Genomic DNA, 22,321 nt, shown 5'->3' with positions numbered 1-22,321 from the left:
AATTTTAAAGTATCACCACCAAGCTTTCTAAATTTCGTTTTTCTCACCCATTTTTTTAAGACAGCAAACAGGAATTATCATTTTATGCAGTGCTAATATAATAGCTTTGGATTTTTTAGGTGACATCACAATGTAACATAATAAATCAAGAACTACTTCAACATCCTTTTGAAGAATTTGACTAACGGGAAGTAGGAGTAGGTTAGAAAATTTTTCTTCTTGCCAAAAAAGTATTTTCTTAAGTAGTCATCATCCTTACAGACCTGGGCTGTGGCCACTTGTGAACAGTTATATGGATATGTTCTCCAAATTGAAGAAGCAACCAAAATAAGTCACATGTGTATCAGAAGTAGGCCTGTTATTAAACCAAAGTTTAATAAAACCTGTCAAATGGCCCTAATTTCACCAGCTTCTTAAAAGTCCAACCCTTTTTACTGATGCCACAGTGCGGAAGGATGTGTCTCCTGACACTGAGCATTAATTGCTGGAAAAAACCCTAAGTCTCGAGAAACAAATGGAGACAGGAAACAGGTCTGCATTTTAGTTCCGGGTTTTTCACTGACTGTGTGACCTTGGGGACTTCATTTACTTTCTACTTATGAATCTTTTCTACACAGGGCTGAGTACGAGGCTCCAAAGCAGCATTCCGTTCTTCACAGTTTATGGTTAGAATAAAATGCAAGGGTACATATATCACTGCTTTGTCAAGTGACATGTGCAAGGTACTACCTTGGATTTTGCTTGGAAGTTTTAGAGAAATTGTAAAGACTCATTGACTGATCAGAATTTGAATGAACTTTTTTTTGATCCCTCACCCGTATTTTAGAGTCATTAAGATGTTGCCAGGCACGGTGGCTCACGCCTGTAATCCCAAAATTTGGGAGGCAAAGGTGGGAGGATCGCTTGAGCCCAGGAGATTGAGACCAGCCTCGGAAACACAGCAAGAACATATCTTTACAAAAAAATCCAACCATTAGCTGGGTGTCATGATCTGTGCCTGTAATCCCAGCTACCCAGAGTAAGCTAGGAAGATCACTTGAGTCCAGCATTTCAGGGCTGCAACAAGCCATGACTGTGCCACTGCACTCCAGCCTGGGCAACAAAGCAACACTCGCTCTCTAAAACACACAAACAAAAAGATGTATATGAAACATTTTTTATAATGAGTCATTCACGACAAATCCACAGCCAATATCATACTGAATGTGCAAAAGCTGGAAGCGTTCCCCTTGAAAACTGGCACGAAACAAGGATGTCCTCTCTCACCACTCCTATTCAACACAGTATTGAAAGTTCTGGGCCTGGCGCATAGTGGCTCACGCCTGTAATCCCAGCACTTTGGGAGGCCGAGGCAGGCCAATCACGAGGTCAGGAGATCAAGACCATCCTGGCTAATACGGTGAAACCCCGTCTCTACTAAAAAACACAAAAAATTAGCCAGGTGTGCTGGCGGGCGCCTGTAGTCCCAGCTACTCAGGAGGCTGAGGCAGGAGAATGGCATGACCCAGGAGGCAGAGCTTGCAGTGAGCCAAGATCGCGCCACTGCACTCCAGCCTGGGCGACAGAGCAAGACTCCATCTCAAAAAAAAAAAAAAAAGAAAGAAAAGAAAAAAGAAAAAAAAAGAAAGCTCTGGCCAGGGCCATCAGGCAAGAGAAAGAAATAAGGGAGGTATTCAAGGCCGGGTGCGGCGGCTCATGCCTGTAATCCCAGCACTTTGGGATGAAACCCTGTCTCTACTAAAAATACAAAAAAAAAAAATCAGCCGGGCGTGGTGGCAGGCACCTGTAGTCCCAGCTACTCAAGAAGGCTGAGACAGCAGAATGGCGTGAACCCGGGAGGCGGAGCTTGCAGTGAGCCAAGATTGTGCCACTGCACTCCAGCCTGGGCGACAGAGTGAGACTCCATCTCCCAAAAAAAGAAAAAAAAAGCGCATTCAAATAGGAAGAGAGGAAGCCAAACTGTCTCTGTTTGCAGATAACATGATCCTATATCTAGAAAATCCCATTGTCTCAGCCCAAATGCTTCTTAAGCTGATAAGAAACTTCAGCAAAGTCTCAGGACACAAAATCAATGTGCAAAAATCAAACAAGCATTCTTATACACCAATAATAGACAAACAGAGAGCCAAAGCATGAGTGAACTCCCATTCACAATTGCCACAAAGAGAATAAAATACTGAGGAAAACAACTAACAAGTGAAGTGAAGGACCTCTTCAAGGAGAACTACAAACCACTGCTTAAGAAAATCAGAGAGGACACAAACAAACAGAAAAACTATTCCATGCTCATGGATAGGAAGAATCAATATCATGAAAACGGCCACACTGCCCAAAGTAATTTATAGATTCAATACTATTCCCATTAACCTACCATGACATTCTTCACAGAATTAGAAAAAACTACTTTCAAATTCTTATGAAACAAAAAAAAACAGCCCATATAGCCAAGACAATCTAAGCAAAAAGAAGACAACTGGAGGCTACAGTAGGCAAAACAGCATGCTACTGGTACAAAAACAGACACATAGACCAACGGAACAGAACAGAGAACTCAGAAATAAGACTGCATGCACATCTACAACCACCTGATCTTCAACAAACCTGACAAGAACAAGCAATGGGAAAAGGATAGGGAATCCTAGGAGAACTGGCTAGCCGTATGCAGAAAATTGAAACTATACCCCTTCCTTATACCTTATACAAAAATTAACTCAAGGTGGATTAAAGACTTAAATTAACTCAGGATGGACGAAAGATTTAAATGTAAAACCCAAAACTATAAAAATTCTAGAAGAAAATCTAGGCAATACCATTCAGGACATAGGCACGAGCAAAGATTTCATGATGAAAATGTCAAAAGCAATTGTAACAAAAGCAAAAATTCACAAATAGGATCCACGTAAAACCTTCTGCACAGCAAAAGAAACTATCATCAGAGTCAACAGATGATCTACAGAATGGGAGAAAATTTCTGCAATCTATCCATCTGACAAAGGTCTAATATCCAGAATCTACAAGGAACTTAAACAAATTCCTAAGAGAAAAACAAACAACCCCATTAAAAAGTGGGCAAAGGACATGGAACAGACACATCTCAAAAGGAGACATTTATGTGGCCAACAAACATGAAAAAAAGTTCAACACTGATCATTAGAGAAATGCAAATCAAAACCACAATGAGGCCAGGCACGGTGGCTCATGCCTGTAATCCCAGCACTTCGGGAGGCCGAGGCGGGCGGATCACGAGGTCAGGAGATCGAGATCATCCTGGCTAACACGGTGAAACCCCATCTCCACTAAAAATACAAAAAATTTGCCAGGCGTGGTGGCGGACGCCTATGGTCCCAGCTACTCGGGAGGCTGAGGCAAGAGAATGGCATGAACCCGGGAGGTGGAGCTTGCAGTGAGTCGAGATCGCGCCACTGCACTCCAGTCTGCCAGTCTGGGTGACAGAGCAAGACTCTGACTCAAAAAAAAAAAAAAAAAAGCACAACGAGATACCATCTCATGCTAGTCAGAATGGCAATTATTAAAAAGTCAAGAAACAACAGATGCTGGCGAGGCTATGGAGAAACAGAAACGTTTTTACACTGTTGGTGGGAATGTAAATTAGTTCGACCATTATGGAAGACAATCTGGCAATTCCTCAAAGACCTAGAACGAAAAATACCATTTGACCCAGCAATACCATTACTGGGTATATATCCAAAGGAATATAAATCATTCTATTACAAAGATACATGCACACGTATGTTCACTGCAGCACTATTCACAATAGCAAAGACATGGAATCAACCCAAATGCCCATCAATGATAGACTGGATACAGAAAATGTGGTACACAAACACCAGAGAATACTGTGCAGCCATAAAAAGAAAGCGAGATCATGGCCTTTGCAGGGACATGGATGGAGCTGGAAGCCATTATCCTCAGCAAACTAATGCAGGAACAGAAAACCAAACACTGCATGTTCTCACTCATAAGTGTGAGCTAAACAATGAGAATATGTGGACACATGGAGGGAAACAACACACACTGGGGCCTATTGGGGAGGGGAGGGCAGTGGGGGGAGAGCATCAGGGAAAACAGCTAACGCAGGCTGGGCTTACTGCGTACGTGATGGGTTGACAGGTGCAGCAAACCACGATGGCACGTTTACCTATGTAACAAACCTGCACATCCTGCACATGTATCCCGGAACTTAAAATATATAAAATAAAATAAAATAAATTTACATGAAGTCCCAAAATGTTTACAAGGCAGCATATAAAACTGTTCACCATGACCTCGACCATGTTACATATAATTATGTGCATAGAAAAGAGATAGGAAAGAATATAAGCCAAAGAGTTAATGATAATAGTTAACAATGATTACATTTTAGTTGTGGGATTAAGGTAGTTAAGACCTTTTAAAAACCCAATTGTAAAAAGTGTTTACAGTGGGTACAATAGTTTTATACTAATTTAAAAGTTGTTTGAAAAATGTCTACATCACCGTTGTCTCCCCTTCCTTGCTATTACTTCATTGTGGAGGGGACAGTCCTGGAAGGGCTTACAGGCTAGCTCTTTCTTTCTTTCCATGCACATTTAGGCAGCAGTGCTAAGCTACGACCCAAGCCGGTGGATGCGCACAGGTTGGAAGGAAATGCAGTGTTATGTGTATTTACTGGCCACAGGTGGCTCTATTTAAGGCAAATGGGTCCTGTACATTGATACCTGGGCACAGGCTAAGGACCAGGAAGACTGAAGACAAGGCTCATATTTGGTCAATTGTTTAAAAAAAAAATAGCCAAAACTGCCCCAGGTGTTCTGAGTGCCTCCCTTCACCAAACGTCCTCCCATCCTCCCACTCCTGGTCCTACAAGGCAGGGACCTTGAAGCACCCCCAGCCAAGGCCTGCTGCAAAGGATATGGAACATCACTCTTGACTGGGGGCTCTCTGGATAGATGCCTAGATTTACACAGGGAAGCTGCGGAATCAAGTGAAATATTTTCTGTGAAAAAAAAAAAAAGTCAATCTGGAAAATGGAGATAGGTGCGTCTAGAAAAGTGGGAGTGAAATTTATGATCCTGACCCATAGCTACACCACACTGCCTGCCTGGAGATGCATGGGCACTGAAAAGGAAATTGTGGAAAACCTCCTGTCCTCGTGTCCCTCTGTTCTGTTAACCTCAGGTTCTGTGGGGGACTGTGGAGTTTCTGAGTGAGGACTGGCCTTCATGGGTGGGGTGAGCGGCCAGTGCTGCAGGTGTAGCTGTGTGGATTCCAGGCCACCACACCACTCCCTTGGCCCCCCAGGGAAGGGAGAGTGAGTCTTGGCTTTCAGCAGCAAGAGGTCAGGGGATCGTTGAGGAGCTGCTGTTGCCCCCAGAGGCCTTCACAGCCAACTGCCTCCTCGTACAAATTAGGAATTTTTCATTTTATTATTTATTTATTTACTTACTGAGATGGAGTTTCAGTGCTGTTGCCGAAGCTGGAGTGCAATGGTGTGACCTTGGCTCACTGCAACCTCCGCCTCCTGGGTTCAAGAGATTCTCTTGCCTCAGCCTCCCAAGTAGCTGGGATTACAGGCGTCCGCTACCATGCCCCACTAATTTTTTGTATTTTTAGTAGAGAGGAAGTTTTACCATGTTGACCAGGGGGGTCTGGAACTCCTTATCTCAGGTGATCCACCCACCTCAGCCTCCCAAAGTGCTGGGATTACAAGTGTGAGCCACCGCACCCAGCCTAAATTAGGAATTTTAAACAAGTCACTCGAATGGTGAAACTAATACTTCAGACCCATTGGGCATGTTTTACTCATTCATTTGTCCATTCTGCAGAACAAAGTCTGACGAATCTAGTAGGTGTAATGAGAAAATAAATGAGGAACCAAAAATGAAACTTCTATTACAAGGAAGAATGGCTATAAAGGCAGCTAAAACGTACCTACTACCTATCCTGATATTGACATTTATGATTTTTTTCTCCTCTATGTAACAAAATTTCAAAATGCATCTTGGATAATCCTGGAAACAGTAAAATACTGAAGAGGAAGAAAGGAAATAAGGAAGGTCTTTTGTGTAAATAATACATGTAAAGCCAAAGGCACCCAATAAATACTGCCTAGTGTAAACTATTGTCATTTTAAGATTGGTTGTCTATGAATTACCCACAGAGGCCACTTACATGATTCTGCTGACTGTGCCATCTTGGCAGCTGTACTGTCTAAGCAGCAATAGACGATATTGTCTAAGCAAAGTAAACATGGAGAGGGATGGGTTACAAATGTTCCACTGGGTATGTAGGATATCTAGATGGATGTCCTGCTCAAGGAAAGGAAAGCCCCCAGGGATGTTATTTAAAGCCACACACATAGGGTCTTTAAGACATTCTACGGTAACACTAGTAGACACCAATTAACTGACAAAAAGCTTTGGATATTAGTCCTAAAGTAACTCTTGGATACTATTATTTTTCAGTGTACTGACTCTGACACTTATTAACCATGTGATCCTGGGAAGGTTACTTAACCTCTCCCAGCCTCTATGATCTCAGCTGTAAAACTGGGAAAATGGGCCTCGGCATCCCAGCACTTTGGGAGGCCGAGGCCGGTGGATCATGAGGTCAGGAGATCGAGACAATCCTGGCTAACATGGTGAAACCCCATCTCTACTAAAAATACAAAAAATCAGGGGGCGTGGTGGCGGGCGCCTGTAGTCCCAGCTACTTGGGAGGCTGAGGCAGGAGAATGGCATGACCCGGGAGGTGGAGCTTACAGTGAGCCGAGATCGCGCCACTGCACTCCAGCCTGGGCGACAGAGCGAGACTCCGTCTCAAAAAACAAACAAACAAACTGGGAAAATGACCTACTGTATACAGTTATTGTGAGGATTACTTAAAACAATACATGTAAAGCAAAAGGCATCCAATAAATATTGCCTATTGTAAGCTACTGTCATTTTAAGGTTGGGAGTCTAGTGAATTCTTCACCGAGGCCACTTAATTGACTCTCTTGACTGTGCTGTCTTGTATGAGCAGGTGGTAAATAAGACTACTGAAATGGTCTTCCTCAATAGTTTTCCTTGGGGAAAACTGCTCGGATTCTGGTTTTGCCCATCTTAAGGGTGCTTGGGTCTCTAGTTCCTAATTTTCATTGCACTAAAATCTTGATCAGTTTCTCTCTTCACCCTTCAAGCACTACTTAATCTGTCTTGCTATATAGTTGTCTTCAAGGACTTAAAACATCTCAAAATACTCCACCACACACTTTCATAGGGCAACTGAATTATTTACTGTCCTCTGACAACCATGGCCATCTGTGTGTTTAATCATCTTTACGTGCCCTATTCACATCACCTCTGTAAAGTATAAGCTCCTGAATTGTAAATATCTAGAAATAAACAATGAGCTTTAAGTATTAGTCAGCCTACAGATGCATAATTATAGTTTTGTTCATGTCAATATCCTCATTCCATTAGTTCAATTCAATTGACATGCAGATGTTACAACATGCCTAACAGTGGGCTAGGAAAGAGGGGACACAAAGATGACTCTGAGCCTCTGTCCTCAAGGACCTCCATGGCCTGTCTCTTCATAACAGGACATCAGGAGACACAGACGCACACAGAGTAACTATTTCCCATGGTAACGATAACAGAATCTGCATGACGTGCTACGAAAAGTGCTTGCTTGCGAACTGTGGGAAGCATTTGTTACAGTGTCACTGAGCTGGGTACTAAAGGATGAATAGGAGTTTCTCAAGTGGAGAGAAAAGGAGTATGTTCTTAGGTTGAAAGGAATAGTAGGAGTAAAGGAAGGCCAGAAGTATGGAAGTGTTTGGCTGTTCAAGGATTCACAAACTGTCCAATGGGGTTGGAACACTTGATGTCTGGTGGGCTCTGAGGGCTCAGTCTCCAAAGACAGACAGGAAAAGATCCAGGAATTGAAGAACCTTGTGTGTCACACTGAGGATGCTAGAATTTACTCCATAGACTATTTGAAGCCCTTAGAGGCTCTTTGGCAGTGGGTGACCTGGGGCTGTTTGGGGGAGAGACCAGAGTCTGGTATGGGACAGACTGGAGTCTGAGAGGGTGAATCTTGCAACAGCTGCAGTTATGAGATGAGCCTGGTTGACACCAGTGGAGAGAAAGCAGAAGTCCCATTGATGGGTGTGTAAGAGGTGGCACCCAGAAGAATGGAGGCTGATTGGGAGTCAGAAGGAGAGATGAGCTCTGGATGGATCTGAGGTTCCCCACCTGGCCAACTAATTGAATGGTGACACCTTTGTAAGGTAAGACTAGCACTTACCATAAGGAAAACAACTTATGATTTCTGGAGCACTAGGCACAGAATAATTTCCTCTTTTTCTTAAAGTTTCCATTTATTGAGTGATTATTGGAAGACTAATAGGTACCCACTCATGACTTGTTGCATTTGGTACTTTCAACATTCCTACAGTATTATGGCTGGGAGCGGTGGCTCATGCCTGTAATCCCAGCACTTTGGGAGGCCAAGGCAGGCAGATCACGAGGTCAGGAGATCGAGACCATCCTGGCTAACACAGTGAAACCCCGTCTCTACTAAAAAAAAAATACAAAAAATTAGCCGGGCATGGTGGGGGGCGCCTGTACTCCCAGCTCCTTGGGAGGCTGAGGCAGGAGAATGGCGTGAACCCGGGAGGCAGAGCTTGCAGTGAGCCGAGATTGTGCCACTGCACTCCAGCCTGGGCGACAGAGCAAGACCCCGTCTAAAAAAACCAACCAAGCAAACAAACAAAAATTCCTAGAGTATTATTAACCTCACTTTAGAGAAAGGGAAACTGAGATTTGGCATGATTAAAGCGATTTGCCAAAACAATCACAGATACCAAGTAGCAGGAGAAGAGGTTCAAACACGGCTTTGACTCCGAATCCATTCTCTTTACCTTCTGTTGCTCTGTCTCCCTCAGTGTCACTGATAGCTGTAACCAACAGCCATGATGATGTTCACCAAATTCTCAGTGAAAGAACCCAATGCTTTATTCCTCTGTCCCTATCATTCGCTGTAATACTCAGAATGTATTAAGTTCTTCTCATCCACCTGAGAGCCCCCACTTTACGAATGATCCGTGAGTTTCTCAGAATCAGAAACCGACCTAAACATTTTCCCTCCCACAGGCCCTTGTGGGTATTTTCAAGTTTGGAGGTTGGTGAGGGCACTGGAGCATACTAGCACACGTCTACACTGCATCTACTCTAAGGGCGTTTTATTCTTACAAAATTTCTGTTATCGAAAAACTGACATGATTGATCATTTTAAAATCTTCTTAATTAGAAAATGTCGGGCATGGTGGCTCACGCTTGTAATCCCAGCACTTTGGGGGGCCGAGGCGGGCGGATCACAAGGTCAGGAGATCGAGACCACGGTGAAACCCCGTCTCTACTAAAAATACAAAAAAATTAGCTGGACGTGGTGGCGGGCACTGTAGTCCCAGCTACTCGGAGAGGCTGAGGCAGGAGAATAGCGTGAACCTGGGAGGCGGAGCTTGCAGTGAGCCGAGATTGCGCCACTGCACTCCAGCCTGGGCAACAGAGCGAGACTGTCTCAAAAAAAAAAAAAAAAAAAAAAGAAACTGTCAACAGTGGACTAACATGATCACAACTGCAGAATCCAAGGTTAGTTCTCTAGTTTGTAGCCTCTGGAGTTGGTACAGTGGATCCTCATCATTCATGGATTTGGTATTTGCAAATTTGCTTTACTTACCAAAATGTATTTGTAACCCCCAAATCAGAACTTGTGGTGGTTTTGTAGTGATTCACAGACATATGCAGAGCACTGAAAACCTGATATGCACACATTCCCAGCTGAAGCTTAACAACGGGATGCTTTGCATTCTTGTTTCAGCTCTCATAACTGTAAACAAGTGTCCTCACCATGGTCTATTACTTAGTGCTACAGATTTTGTATTTTTGTGACTTTTGTTGGTGATCTCACTGTTTCAAATGGCCCCAATTGTAGCACTGAAGTGCTGTCTACCGTTCCCAAGCACAAGAAAACTGTGATGTGCCTTATAGAGAAAACAAGCATGTTAGATACGCCTCATTTGGGCATGAGTTATAGTGCTGTTACTCAACCAGCGTTAATTATTAAATAAGGTCTCCTTAAATAAACATGCACATAAAACAAAGTTATATATTGATCATCTGATGAAACTGTTGTGAGCAGAGGCTGTTAGGAACCTAGCTCTGTATTTCCCCTAGGAGGAATGCTTTAATATTCTCAATGTGGTGCTCACAGTGACTTTATAGAACATAACAGTGGTGAGTAATGAGAATCAGCTGTTTTGAGGGTGGCGAGGGGTAACAAACTAGATCTGGAGTCAGAGGCTTAGATTATAATCCTAAGTTTCCAACTGACCTCACTGTCCAGGTCTCAACCTCCTTGTCTATAAAATAGGAATGATATTAATATTTGCTGTGGCCCCATGGAGTTATAAGGATAAAATGAGATAATAAAAAAAATGCACTTTTTAGAAAGTAGAGGGTCCTACAAAAATATTAGCAATACTCTTCAACTAAGGGTGTGGGAAAACTGGATTTCTACCTGCAAAAGAATGAAATTAGATCCTTGCCTTAGAGCATACACAAAAATAAACTCAAAATGGATAAAAGACCCAAATACAAGACCAGAAACTATAAAACTCCTGGAAGACAAAGAACGCAGGGGGAATGCTCCTGGACACTGGCCTTGGAAATAATTTTTTAGGTATCATAAAAGCTCAGCCCACGAAAGCAAAAACAAATAACCCAATGTAACAAATCTGTACTGTTCTTTAGATTAAGGATATTGAGTAGATTTTAGCAGCTCGTACAAGAACAGCAACAAAATTTTCAGGCCACAAAAGCAAAAATTTTAAACACGGAGCTGCATCACACTAAAAAGTTTCTGCATAGCAATCAACAAAATGAAACAGCAATCTATGGTCTGAAAAAAAAATTTTGCAAACCATGGGGTTAATATCTAAAATATATAAACAACTCATACTCCTCCACAGTGGAAAAACAAATAACCCAATTACAAAATGGGCAAAAGACCTGAATAGATACTTTCCAAAGAATACCAACACGTATATAAAAATGTACTCAACATCATTAATCATCAGGGAAATGCAAATCAAAACCACTATGAGACACCACTTGACACCAGTTAGGACGGCTGTTAGCAAAAGGTCAAAAGATAACAAGTGTTGGTGAGTGTATGGGAAAAAGGAAACCCTTGTATACCATTGGTGGGAATGTAGAATGGTACAGACATTAAGGAAAACAGTATTGGAATTTTCCTAGGAAATTAAAAATATGACCCAGCAAACCTTCTCCTGGACATATACCCAAAGGAAATGAAATCAACATCTTGTAAAGATGTCTGCACTCCCACGTTCACTGCAGCGTTATTCCCAATAGCCAAGACATGGAAACAACCTAAGTGTCTGTCAACAGACAAGTGGATAAAGAAACTGTGGTATATTATTGGATAGAGTATTATTCTGATCTAAAAAAGAACAAGATTTTGCCACTGCCACAACATGGGTGAGTCTGGAGGGCATTATGTTAAGCCAGACACAGAAAGAAAAATACTGTAAGATCTCACCTACATGTGGAACCTAAAATAAAGAAAAATTCAAATATACAGAGCTAGAGAACAAAATAGTAGCTACAAGGGGTGGGGAGTTGGAGTGGAAATGGGGGGATATAGCTCAGAGGTTACGAAGTAGCACTATGTAGGACGAATAGGTCTAGAGATCCAACACAACATGAGGAATACACGTGACAAATTTGTACCGTACTTGAGATTAAGGCTATCGAGTAGATTTTAGCAGCTCTTACTACAAGAACAACAACAAAAAAATGGGTAACTATGTGAGATGATAGATACAGCTTCACTACAGTAACCTTTTAACTATATATCCTCTAACTTCATTTTGTATACTCAAACTTTACAAAACAAAGTTTATTTAAAATATCAACAATAAACAGATTCTCCCTATATTTGACACTTAGAAAATTTCAAGGTATTTTTAACGTGTTATAATTATTTTACTTTGGACTTTTCTTAGCAAAAATTACTATATTTTATGATTCTAAGACCCAGAGTTTTTCACATTTAGTATCTATGGACTTTGTGTTCAAAGATAATTATAATGTACAATTATGATTTCTTCTTTCTTAGTGGAACATAAAGATTGGTGTAGCTTACATACGCTGGCGCCTTAGATTAGATGAAATATGGTATTTTATATTTGCCCTCTTTTATGAGTTCTCCTTAGTGTTGACTAAGCTTCCTAAGTAAATGTGACTACTCTAAGCTGACACTCTCTCCAATGAGAAGTTCTATGCACCATTTTCCTTCTTTTAAAAACCTCTCATCCCTTCATATTCCTGATCCAAGTCTTCTGCTTTTGTGGTTTTTTTTTTTATAAAATTTCACTTTCTTTTCAAAAAATTTAACTTCTAAACAGACTTTCTAATTTTCTAGTGTGATGATCTAATAAAAAAGAAAATGTGCTAATGCTATTTCATTCGGATAAAATTTGAATTCCCTACACCTGCAACTGACTCTGAAAAGTTAGAGAGAATTTTCCAGAAGCCCCTCCCTTGCAAGTAGCTGATCATCAAAAGATTGTGTTGGATATTTTACAAATAATACCATAACACTGCCCCTCTCAGAGCAGTGCCAGAAATAGTGCCTGCCCACAACTTCTTTTTTTTTTTGGTATGGTCTCTCACCTTTTCCCTTGAGAGGTGCCCAAGTGAAATCATTTTTTCTTGTAGACTGATAGGCTTGTTTATTTTTAACTCTCATTTCAAGAACTGCTCCCAGGTATAAAGGCTTTATTTCAGAAAAAAATAAAATAAAATAAAATAAAAATCCTCAACAGCACTCCTCCGGAAAGGCAGAGAAACGACCGAGGAAGGCTGCCTGGGCTCTGACCTGCAGCAACTGACCCATCTCCTTTTCAACCTTATTTTCTGTGCTAACTGCTGAGCAGTTGCCTTCTCCTTTGTATTCATCCATCCTGCTTGGCTGTAAAAAAAGTGATTGCCACAACACACGTAGATTCTACTAGAAGAAAGCCCCAGGTCCTTCCACAGAAATGTACTGGCCTCTAGAACGATGGGGTCCTGTTGAGACCACTGCTTAGGGAAAATCCATCCCAAATTATGTAGGAGGGTTACTGTATGACAAAACATTTTTATTCTATGCAAAACCAGTGTACCATGTACTGCACTTTTCTTCAAATGATAACAGATACCCCTCCACCCAAAATGCACAGCTAATCAAGTAAAAAGTGTCACTCACAGGCTGGTTTATTGTTTAGGTAAAAATGGGCATTGAGAGGTAAGGGCAAGAGGGCAGTAACTTCTCCCTTTGATCAAGTTTTCATCTCCAAGTGACACTTTAACCTGTTTTCCAATATTAAGGTGTCCCTAGGTCATGAACACTTGATAAATAATCACAAATAAGCTAATATTTTCTTCATTGTATACTATTTTCACAATGCAGAATTAATAAACTGGCTTTTCATCCATATTGTTGGATGTATTTCTTAACGTAATCACGGTTATCCATGTGAAATGATTGCTGGTTCAAGTTTGGGGAGGGGACTGTCAACAGGGTTGAATGTTTACAGTAATAGGACTGATCATTAGCCTAATTTCAACCAGTGTCAATTCAATGTTTGATCATCAAGAAGGCTCAAGAAATGGCAGCATCTCCAACTTTCTGGGAAGCACAAAAGACAATGGACAGTGGCAGGTCAACACTGAGTTGACCCCTACCACAGACACCTGACTTGCTATGGGTTTGGTAAGTGAGAGGTGGACTGAACCCCAAACCCCAAGTTTGCTTAGGACACATCAAGGACATACAGCTTGCCAAATATTTAGGATCAGGAATTAGACAATAATACTTGGGACATTTGTATCACCTGTCCTTGCACTCTGAAACTCTTTCCCAAGATAAGATCAAGGAATGCCACTAAGCACTTCAGAAGCTAGGAAGGCTCCTTTGGTTCTGAGTGGCTGATGAAAGTCTCTGTAGCTGGATGACCTCTATGACACTATTTTCTGCCCCAGTTAAAGAGGGCAGTGGGGGTGACAACAGAAATACCCCTATGAGATAAACCCACAGTGAACTAAGCACAGGTTACATAGCTGTGAGACTTGTAAAATCCCACAGTGTGCTAGCTGCAACCACGTCTCGGACTTGGGGAAACCAGGAATGATCTGGTTCCATTACATTCTTCTGGGTTCTACCCAGTGTCTGTCTTGTAGTCGGTGCCTGCCTGGCGTGGGAAAACACTACTCATCTGCATCTAACCCCAGGGCTCCAATGCAAAAGGAGAAAACGGATTTGCTGCACCTCTTACTTCCTCCCCTCCACAGGACAAATGCACTTAATCGAATTCCAAAATGTTCTGAACCAAACCTCAGCTCTATTTGGAGAATTATTTTAAATGATAAACCTTCTTTTTGCTTCCTTTGTCTACTAATAAACACGTGGGTAGCTTTTTTTAACATTTCCATCTTTCTAAATCAGCTGCCAAATTGCGTGATACAAAGATACTGTATTAGGCAAAGAATATAGCTTATATTGGCCGGGTGCTGTGGCTCATGCCTGTAGTCCCAGCACTTTGGGGGGCTGAGGCGGGCGGATGACCTGAAGTCAGAAGTTCGAGACCAGCCTGGCCAATGTGGCGAAACGCTGTCTCTACTAAAAATACAAAAAAAAAAAAAAATTAGCCAGGCATGGTGGTGTGTGCCTGTAGTCCTAGCTACTCAGGGGGCTGAGGCAGGAGAATCACTTGAACTCAGGCAGCAGAAGCTGCAGTGAGCCAAGACTGCACCATTGCACGCCAGCCTGGGCAGCAGAGCGAGACTCCATCTCAATTAAAAGAAAAAAAAGGATATAACTTATATTTATGCATACGTATCAGCATTAAAATTTTAAAATTTCCTATGTATGATTTATTTTGAACCCCAATATATTAGAATAGTAGTACATGTATGCAATTAGCCAATAAATGTGTAGATTTGTGGGCACAAGCTTAAACACTTTTTTTTTTTTGAGACCCAGTCTCCCTCTGTCACCCAGGCTGGAGTGCAGAGGCACAATCTCAGCTCACTGAACCTCCGCCTCCCGGGTTCACGCCATTCTCCTGCCTCAGCCTCCCAAGTAGCTGTGACTACACGCACCTGCCACCACGCCTGGCTAATTTTGTGTATTCTTTTAGTAGAGACAGGGTTTCACCGTGTTAGCCAGGATGGTCTCGATCTCCTGACCTTGTGATCCGCCCCCCTCGGCCTCCCAAAGTGCTGGGATTACAGGCGTGAGCGACTGCGCCTGGCCTCAAGCTTAAACACTTTTTAGCAATGACCGCACAATTAAAAAGGTTTGAAGAGATTGTTCTTGTTAATGATCTTAATGTCTTCTGTAAGCCACAGACGTACAGGAATGAATTCAAAGATAAAAGTAAAATCAGGGCTGGCGCAGTGCCTCACGCCTGTAATCCCAGCACTTTGGGAGGCCGAGGTGGGTGGATCACCTGAGGTCAGGAGTTCGAGACCAGTCTGGCCAACATGGTGACACCCCATCTCTACTAAAAATATGTATATATATATAAACTTGCCAGGCGTGGTGGTGGGTGCCTGTAGTCCCAGCTACTCGGGAGGCTGAGGCACAAGAATTGCTTGAACCCAGGAGACAGAGGTTGCAGTGGGCCGACACGGCGCCACTGCACTCCAGACTCAGCGACAGAGTGAGACTCCGTCTCAAAAAAAAAAAAAAAAAGTAAAATCAGTACCTTACCAGTTAAAAAAAAAAACAGAAAGACTTTTCAACCCAGAGAATGTCTTGCCAGAAAGATGATTTTACTACTATGAAAATCTAGTGTCTCTAAGAGGCAGGAAATGCCTCATGTTTAGTCAGGGCCAAGAAACGGTTTGGGGCCGGCTTAATTACTGGTCTATCTTTGACCTATTAGGACAGTGTATATGCTAAAGAGGTTATGTTTGCTGAAACTTAAAAGGAAAGGCAGGGAAAATTAATGAAATAGAAGAGACCATTTCATTTGTTCAGTACTACTTGAATCCTGCCTCCCAAAGTTTCACTTTAATTTCTATCATTGACTAATAAAATGCATAGGATCAAAGTTTTTAAAAACTAAAAACCCATTTTAAAGGAAGAGGACCACTTTTTAAGAAAACAAGCTTATAGCACTTGACCTATTTCAGCGTCAAAGCAGCACATCTAGAAATTATTTTTATATTGATAGAGACATCTTTTAATAGGACTATGGTGTTCAGGCCTATACACAAGAACACAGTAGCTGGAAGTAAATAGGCTAGTGGCTCCTCCTAAAATTTCTGTTTGGCACTGGATGGGCTAAGAAGCCCTTGAGCATGTCTGTTTTTTCTAACTTTTCTACATCACTGGCCAAAAAACAAAAAAAGCCCACACATACATACATGAGTACAGAAATACAGACAGACAGATGAGACAAGTGAAAGAAAGAAGGGCTGCAGTTGTCTTGCAAGGAATATGGCAGGATACCTGGGATGCTCTCTAACTTCCTTCTGAGCTCTTCATTTTCTTGTTGCAGTGAAATAACCTCCTGCTCCAGCTCTTGGCATCGAGGACAATAGCCTTCCTCTTCCTCCTCCTCCTCCTCTTCTGGCAGTGTAGATGAAGATGGGTGGCCATGGGATTCGGACGTTGCTGGGGAAGTCCAGCCACCTAATGTGTGCACAGGAGAGGTTGACAGAGGATCCACGTCTGCCAGGTGGCCATATTCACTGGCTGACGAGGGGTTTGGAGTCGGAAAGCTCCCGGAGAGCAGGTAATTTTGTAGAGAGTCAGTGAAAACCCTCAAAAAGGCAGAAGTTTGTTGTTTCCTTTGCATATATTGCATCTCTATGTCTACATTGTCTGAGGTCTGACTGTGGGCCCCTTTCCCAATGTGACAGTGCTCCTGTCTTTCGTTGTAACTTGAGCCTTCCTGCTTTACGCAAGAAATCATGGACTGAGAATGGCTGGAGTCCAGGAGTTTTCCTCCACAATTTAAGAGGCTAAGAACTCGACTGCACTGCTGGGCAAAGGCATCCAAGATCATTCGACTCTCTGAAACAAATGAAAGGACACATCAGTGACCAACAGCCAATGGCAAAAGATAAAGTCCTCAATTTTCAGCTTAACATTCAAACATGTTAAAAATATGTATTTCTACTCTCTGTCATAAACCAAGATGACACAGTAAATCCACTGTGAATAGAACGCATAGCTTCCTGTTGTTCTGCGACTGCGGGATGCTTGATGAGTCACACCCAGTCTCTTGCTCTAGGAAATGGCTGGACTGTGACTTTGGGCACTATATAGAGATTTCCCTCTCTGTGGCATTAACTGGCTGCACAGGTCTGAACTCACACCTTTGGTTTCATTAATATCCTTACTCTAACGAATCGAGCCAGCCACTGCAGACTCAATTCCTCATTGATAGGAGGGCTTAAAGCAATCATTACTTCTATTTCTGGAGTGCCCTCATGCCCTTGCTATTAATCAGCTGATACAATCCCTGCCGAGAGTACATAGCTCCCAGATGCAAGCTGGAGAAGAAAGATAAGTCTTCTTGAAGACCTCACTAGAAATCTAAGGTAAAACAAAGAGTAGGCCTATGGGCACAGGATGAGCACAAAACTGTATGTGTCTTCTAACATCAGTGCTCACTATTCCTTCTTTTCATTTATTTGCTAACTTGGATTTCTCGTCAAGGCCAATGTTTAGGCTGACCTGTATCATTTGAAAATCAGTAGTATCACTTCTTAGAACCTCTTCCAGTAGATTGCCAAATATCCTAACATGGCACGAGGCATGGGTGCGTCTTAGCGCATGTACATGAATTCTAAAGCATACTGTCAACCATTGAAAGCAAAAACTAAACAAAAGCAATCAACTCACTGCAAAAAGAAAATGTAATTTAATGATATCAAAGGGTCTTGAAAATTTACCCTAAATATAAATGTCACAAGGTAGATTCACTTCTTTCCTGATTGCCACCTAGAATGGGCTACTATAAATACAGAGAGGGGCACTTTTCAGAGCTAACACAGAAGCATGAGGATGTCTCTTATTTCCTCTCCCCTTTCCCAGAATAATGGCAACAAACGAAATATTCGAGATTTTAGATGCCTATAACGATTGTTTAAGATAAAAATGCAACTAGCACTAGCTCTCTCTGAAAATGTTGACTAGCTGCATTTTTTTCTGGAGGAAAAAAAACTTTCAGAATAAAAAACGGTGAGATGTTCAAGGGCTGCTATGGGAATAATAAGCTAGAACAGCTTCAATAAGAAATCCCCTAGAACACACCCAGGATGTAAGACCAAGGAAACCACACTTAAGGAGAACTCCATGCAGTGCTCAACATTCCACTGTGTTCTTTGTTCTTATTATTCTTTCATGAAATAACTAAGTTGGTCAAAGGAGATGGGTCCAAGTGCTCTTTTCCAACTTTTTAATAAGAATATATATGTAAAGCAGCCGGGTGCAGTGGCTCACACCTGTAATCTCAGCACTTTGGGAGGCCAAGGTGGGCAGATCACAAGGTGGGACATCAAGACCATCCTGGCCAACACGGTGAAACCCCGTCTCTACTAAAAATACAAAAATTAGCTGGGCATGGTGGCACACACCTGTAGTCCCAGCTACTCGGGGGGCTGAGGCAGGAGAATCGCTTGAACCCAGAAGGCAGAGGTTGCAGTGAGCCAAGACGGTGCCGCTGCACTCCAGCCTGGGAACACAGCGAGACTCCATCTCGAAAAAAAAAAAAAAGAATATATATGTAAAGCTCGTATAAGCACAGTGTTTGGCACATAGGAAGCAACCCTTACATCTCCCCAATCCTGAATCCCGCTCAAAAACTGCAAGTCAGAAGAGAGGCCAGATCTCTTCTACTCAGCAGAGGATCATAAACTACACTGGAGTGTGAGAGGCCAGCACAACGCCTTGAGAAACAGTTAATGAACACGTAGCAGGTACCCCTGTACATACACAGAGCATCTTAGTTTATAGCATTTTCAGATTTACTTGACTGAGGTAGGGGTAGCAAGTCCACCCTAGGCTGGTTGAGAGTCCATAGAACTATTTTCTTCTTAGGATAGTACTTTCTTACTCTTAGGAGCAGTATTACCCTCAGACCTTGGCAGCAGGACCGCCACCTGACCCTCCTTCTCCAGCCAATCCTGTCCCCATGGCCAAGTACCCCAAGATCCAGGAATTCCCCACTCAAACTCTTTAAGGATCTATGCTGCCATCTTCTCTGAACCATCAATCCAAAGACAGAGACCATGGTGTCAGATCCTGGAAGTGTGGACTGGGACCTCCATATATGTGTATGTGAGGTCCCTCCTAGTGGAAGATAAAGCTGGGAGTAAAGAGAGAAAGACATGGGTTGGCTGTAAATTCCAAATCTGGTTACTATGAAGGTGTATTTGTCAAGGTAGGTGGACGGAACATTTTTTGTTAAACAATTCGTTAGCTTGATTTATACTTTGTAATTATCTGATATATATGCTCTGTGAGGCACCATTTGTACCCTTATCTGGAGTCTCACAAAAATATTTGGGTGCCATTTACTTACAATGGCCAAAACCAAATAATAAGAAAACCAACAGTTGAACTATGCAAGTAAGAGATTTAAGATGTTACACTCATTTTTTTTACTTCCTGGTTTCTGTTCTTTTATTAGTAAAATCAAAGGATGATATTGATTGGGAATTTTCAATTCTAGCACAACAGCAGTTTTCATTCATTTTAATCCTATAATCCCATTCTGGACCTGAAGTTGTATTTACTGTTTGCATTTTAATCAGCATAGTCCCAATTGATTTACAGCCTAAACACCTTTAAAATAACCTTGATGAAAAGGACAAAATATGAAAGTCTAAAACAGAATTGGCTAGTAAGAACTGCTTGAATGTATTTGTTCAGTGTCTTACAACACACTCAGTAGTTTTAATCATATTGATAAATCACATTACAGCATAGATTTTAAGGGAAAAAAATCTGAGTTAGGGACAAGCGTGATTTGTTTTCTTAATTGAAGGGTAAACTTGTAACATGCTGAGAAAAAATCATTATGTAATATACTACATTATGAAGATAATCTATTAAAGTGCACTCAGAATATGAGAGAATAGTTACAGTCATAAAGTAGTTCTTGCCTGCAGTTTTTTAAATGCTTCATTCTGAATTTGCTTTCAGAAATGATATGTACAAAAATGGCTATTGTCACCCTTAAAGTAAAATTTTTTCTCTCTTCAATACCTTCAATTATTTGAATATTATTTTAACATTGATACATGGAAGAGTGTGATGAAAAATTATTACCATTACATTTGGTGGAAAACAGCAAATCTTTCCACTTAATACACATTGCATTAAGTTTAGCCTTCTAGACAGAATATAATTACAAATCCAAGTACTGTGTGATGCCCATTATCACTAAAAAATGAAGAAAAGTTGTTTTCATACGAACACAGTTGAATGGCTACTGATCTATGATTCTTAATTCAGCAAACTGTGAACATGTATTATGATTTTTTTAACTTTTTTTTTTTTTTTTTGTTAAGTCATAGAATGCTCCACTCAAGTGATGGCAGGGAAAGAGAAAGTCAACAGTTTACAGAAGGGCTACTTTATCCCTAACTTCCCTAAAATTAAACACCATAAAATGTTTACAAATCACAATCACAAAGCCCTCTAAAATGCCCACTTCTCTCTAATTTATTTTGCTTTATTGTGCAGCCTACTGGGAGATAATATCATGCTGCAAATTGTGCCTTGTCCGATTCCAAAAACTGAACCCATGATTTTTTTTTAATTAAAAAATTCATTTCGGGAAATTCGTCTGAATTTAAGAGGTTTAATCCATCCTATATCTGATAAGTGAATAAGAAGAGGGATGGGAAGTAGGCAATCAAATAGTCTCCCTACTTTACCGCCCTTCTTTGTAAGTAAAGCCTTCAATGGAATTTGCCCATCACAGCAGATCCCCAAGAGAATTCTGTTTCTATGAAGGAGATCACAGTAGTCAAGATTAGTGGTAACCTTTTGATTTTAGCCCAGCGAAGGGTGAAATATATTAATATTAAAAATGCAGAAGCAGAAATTTTTTTTAGTGACCTACTATCATGCATTCATATATTATATCTACCCAAGGATTTCTAACTAGTTCAAAATAGATGATTTCCTTAAAACATTAATTTAACTTATTTTTAAGAGAGGACTTCATGGCATAGAAAATAGAAGTTAGAAAATGAAAGCATCTTTGGAAGCACCATCCTTTTGTTAAATCAATGAACTATGTCTTTTTTAAAAAATGCCATCCAATTTTTTTTATAATGGCAAACATCAACACAGCAAAACAGGATGTAATTTTTCTAAATAAATAAATCAATGATGTGTCAAAAATTAACAGATGAGTTAATATACTCGGTGCTATCAAAACCAGATGGTGCTTCCTAATATTCATCCTGCTCAGTCAATCCCTGAATATTTTCTGGACCATCGGTATATAAAATAGGATGCTGCTATTTGTGATGGCAAACAAAAGCAATCATGCCTGCCAAGCACATACTATAACAGGCAGCATTTCAGCTCTGCTAGACAGAAAGTAATTAGAATGCTTTTAATGTCCAAAAGAATGATGCTGATAGGCTGCCACAGATGTGTAGATTTATGAATATTTATATGGTGGTTTATAGCTGACACTTTTATCAGTTGAAGAAGATAAAATATCTGCCTGACTCAAAAGCTTGACAGTCAGGTTAATAAAATCTCATTAAAGAGAATGACCTATGCAATTATATAGGATTTATTGTAATTCATTTTTGATTGTACTCTGCTTAAAGATGCAATTTCCCATTTCCTGATGCCAAATTTAGGCTGCATATCAAGATCTACGTGGGTTTTAACTCTAAGCCTCCCACAGAGGAAAAATATGCTTTTAAAACCATGGTGTATTACCCCTTTTAAGGAAAATTATACTCTTCATGAGATTTTATAAGAATGCTGAAAAAATCTATTTTTAATCACATATTTCTCTTCTTAGTTATGGCCCTTAATGGCAAATAAGATTCACTTCAACCCTTTCATCTTTTCACTGAATTTACTCCGGACACTCAGTTATGTCTCTTCTTCTGTCCTTGACTCATTTCATAACATGAATGTTTTGACTATTTTCAGTTTACTAGGTAGCCTGAGACACTGCAATTACACTTTTGCGAGGGTGCAACAGGCAAAGTGC

The 22,321-nt window shown here is 41.1% G+C and overlaps 1 protein-coding gene across 1 annotated transcript in view; it reads right to left on the bottom strand.

The window, feature by feature from the left end:
• Positions 1-22,321, bottom strand: part of BEND4 (BEN domain containing 4) — a 34,621-nt gene that overhangs the window by 9,342 nt on the left and 2,958 nt on the right. The window contains exon 2 of the mRNA XM_030801196.1: positions 16,573-17,139. Coding sequence (XP_030657056.1) covers positions 16,573-17,139 — 567 coding nt within the window. The remainder of the gene's footprint in view (positions 1-16,572; positions 17,140-22,321) is intronic.

This window comes from Nomascus leucogenys, chromosome 20 (assembly GCF_006542625.1).
Source record: "Nomascus leucogenys isolate Asia chromosome 20, Asia_NLE_v1, whole genome shotgun sequence".
Lineage (NCBI taxonomy): Eukaryota > Metazoa > Chordata > Mammalia > Primates > Hylobatidae > Nomascus > Nomascus leucogenys.
This window is presented reverse-complemented; position numbering and strand designations above follow the sequence as displayed.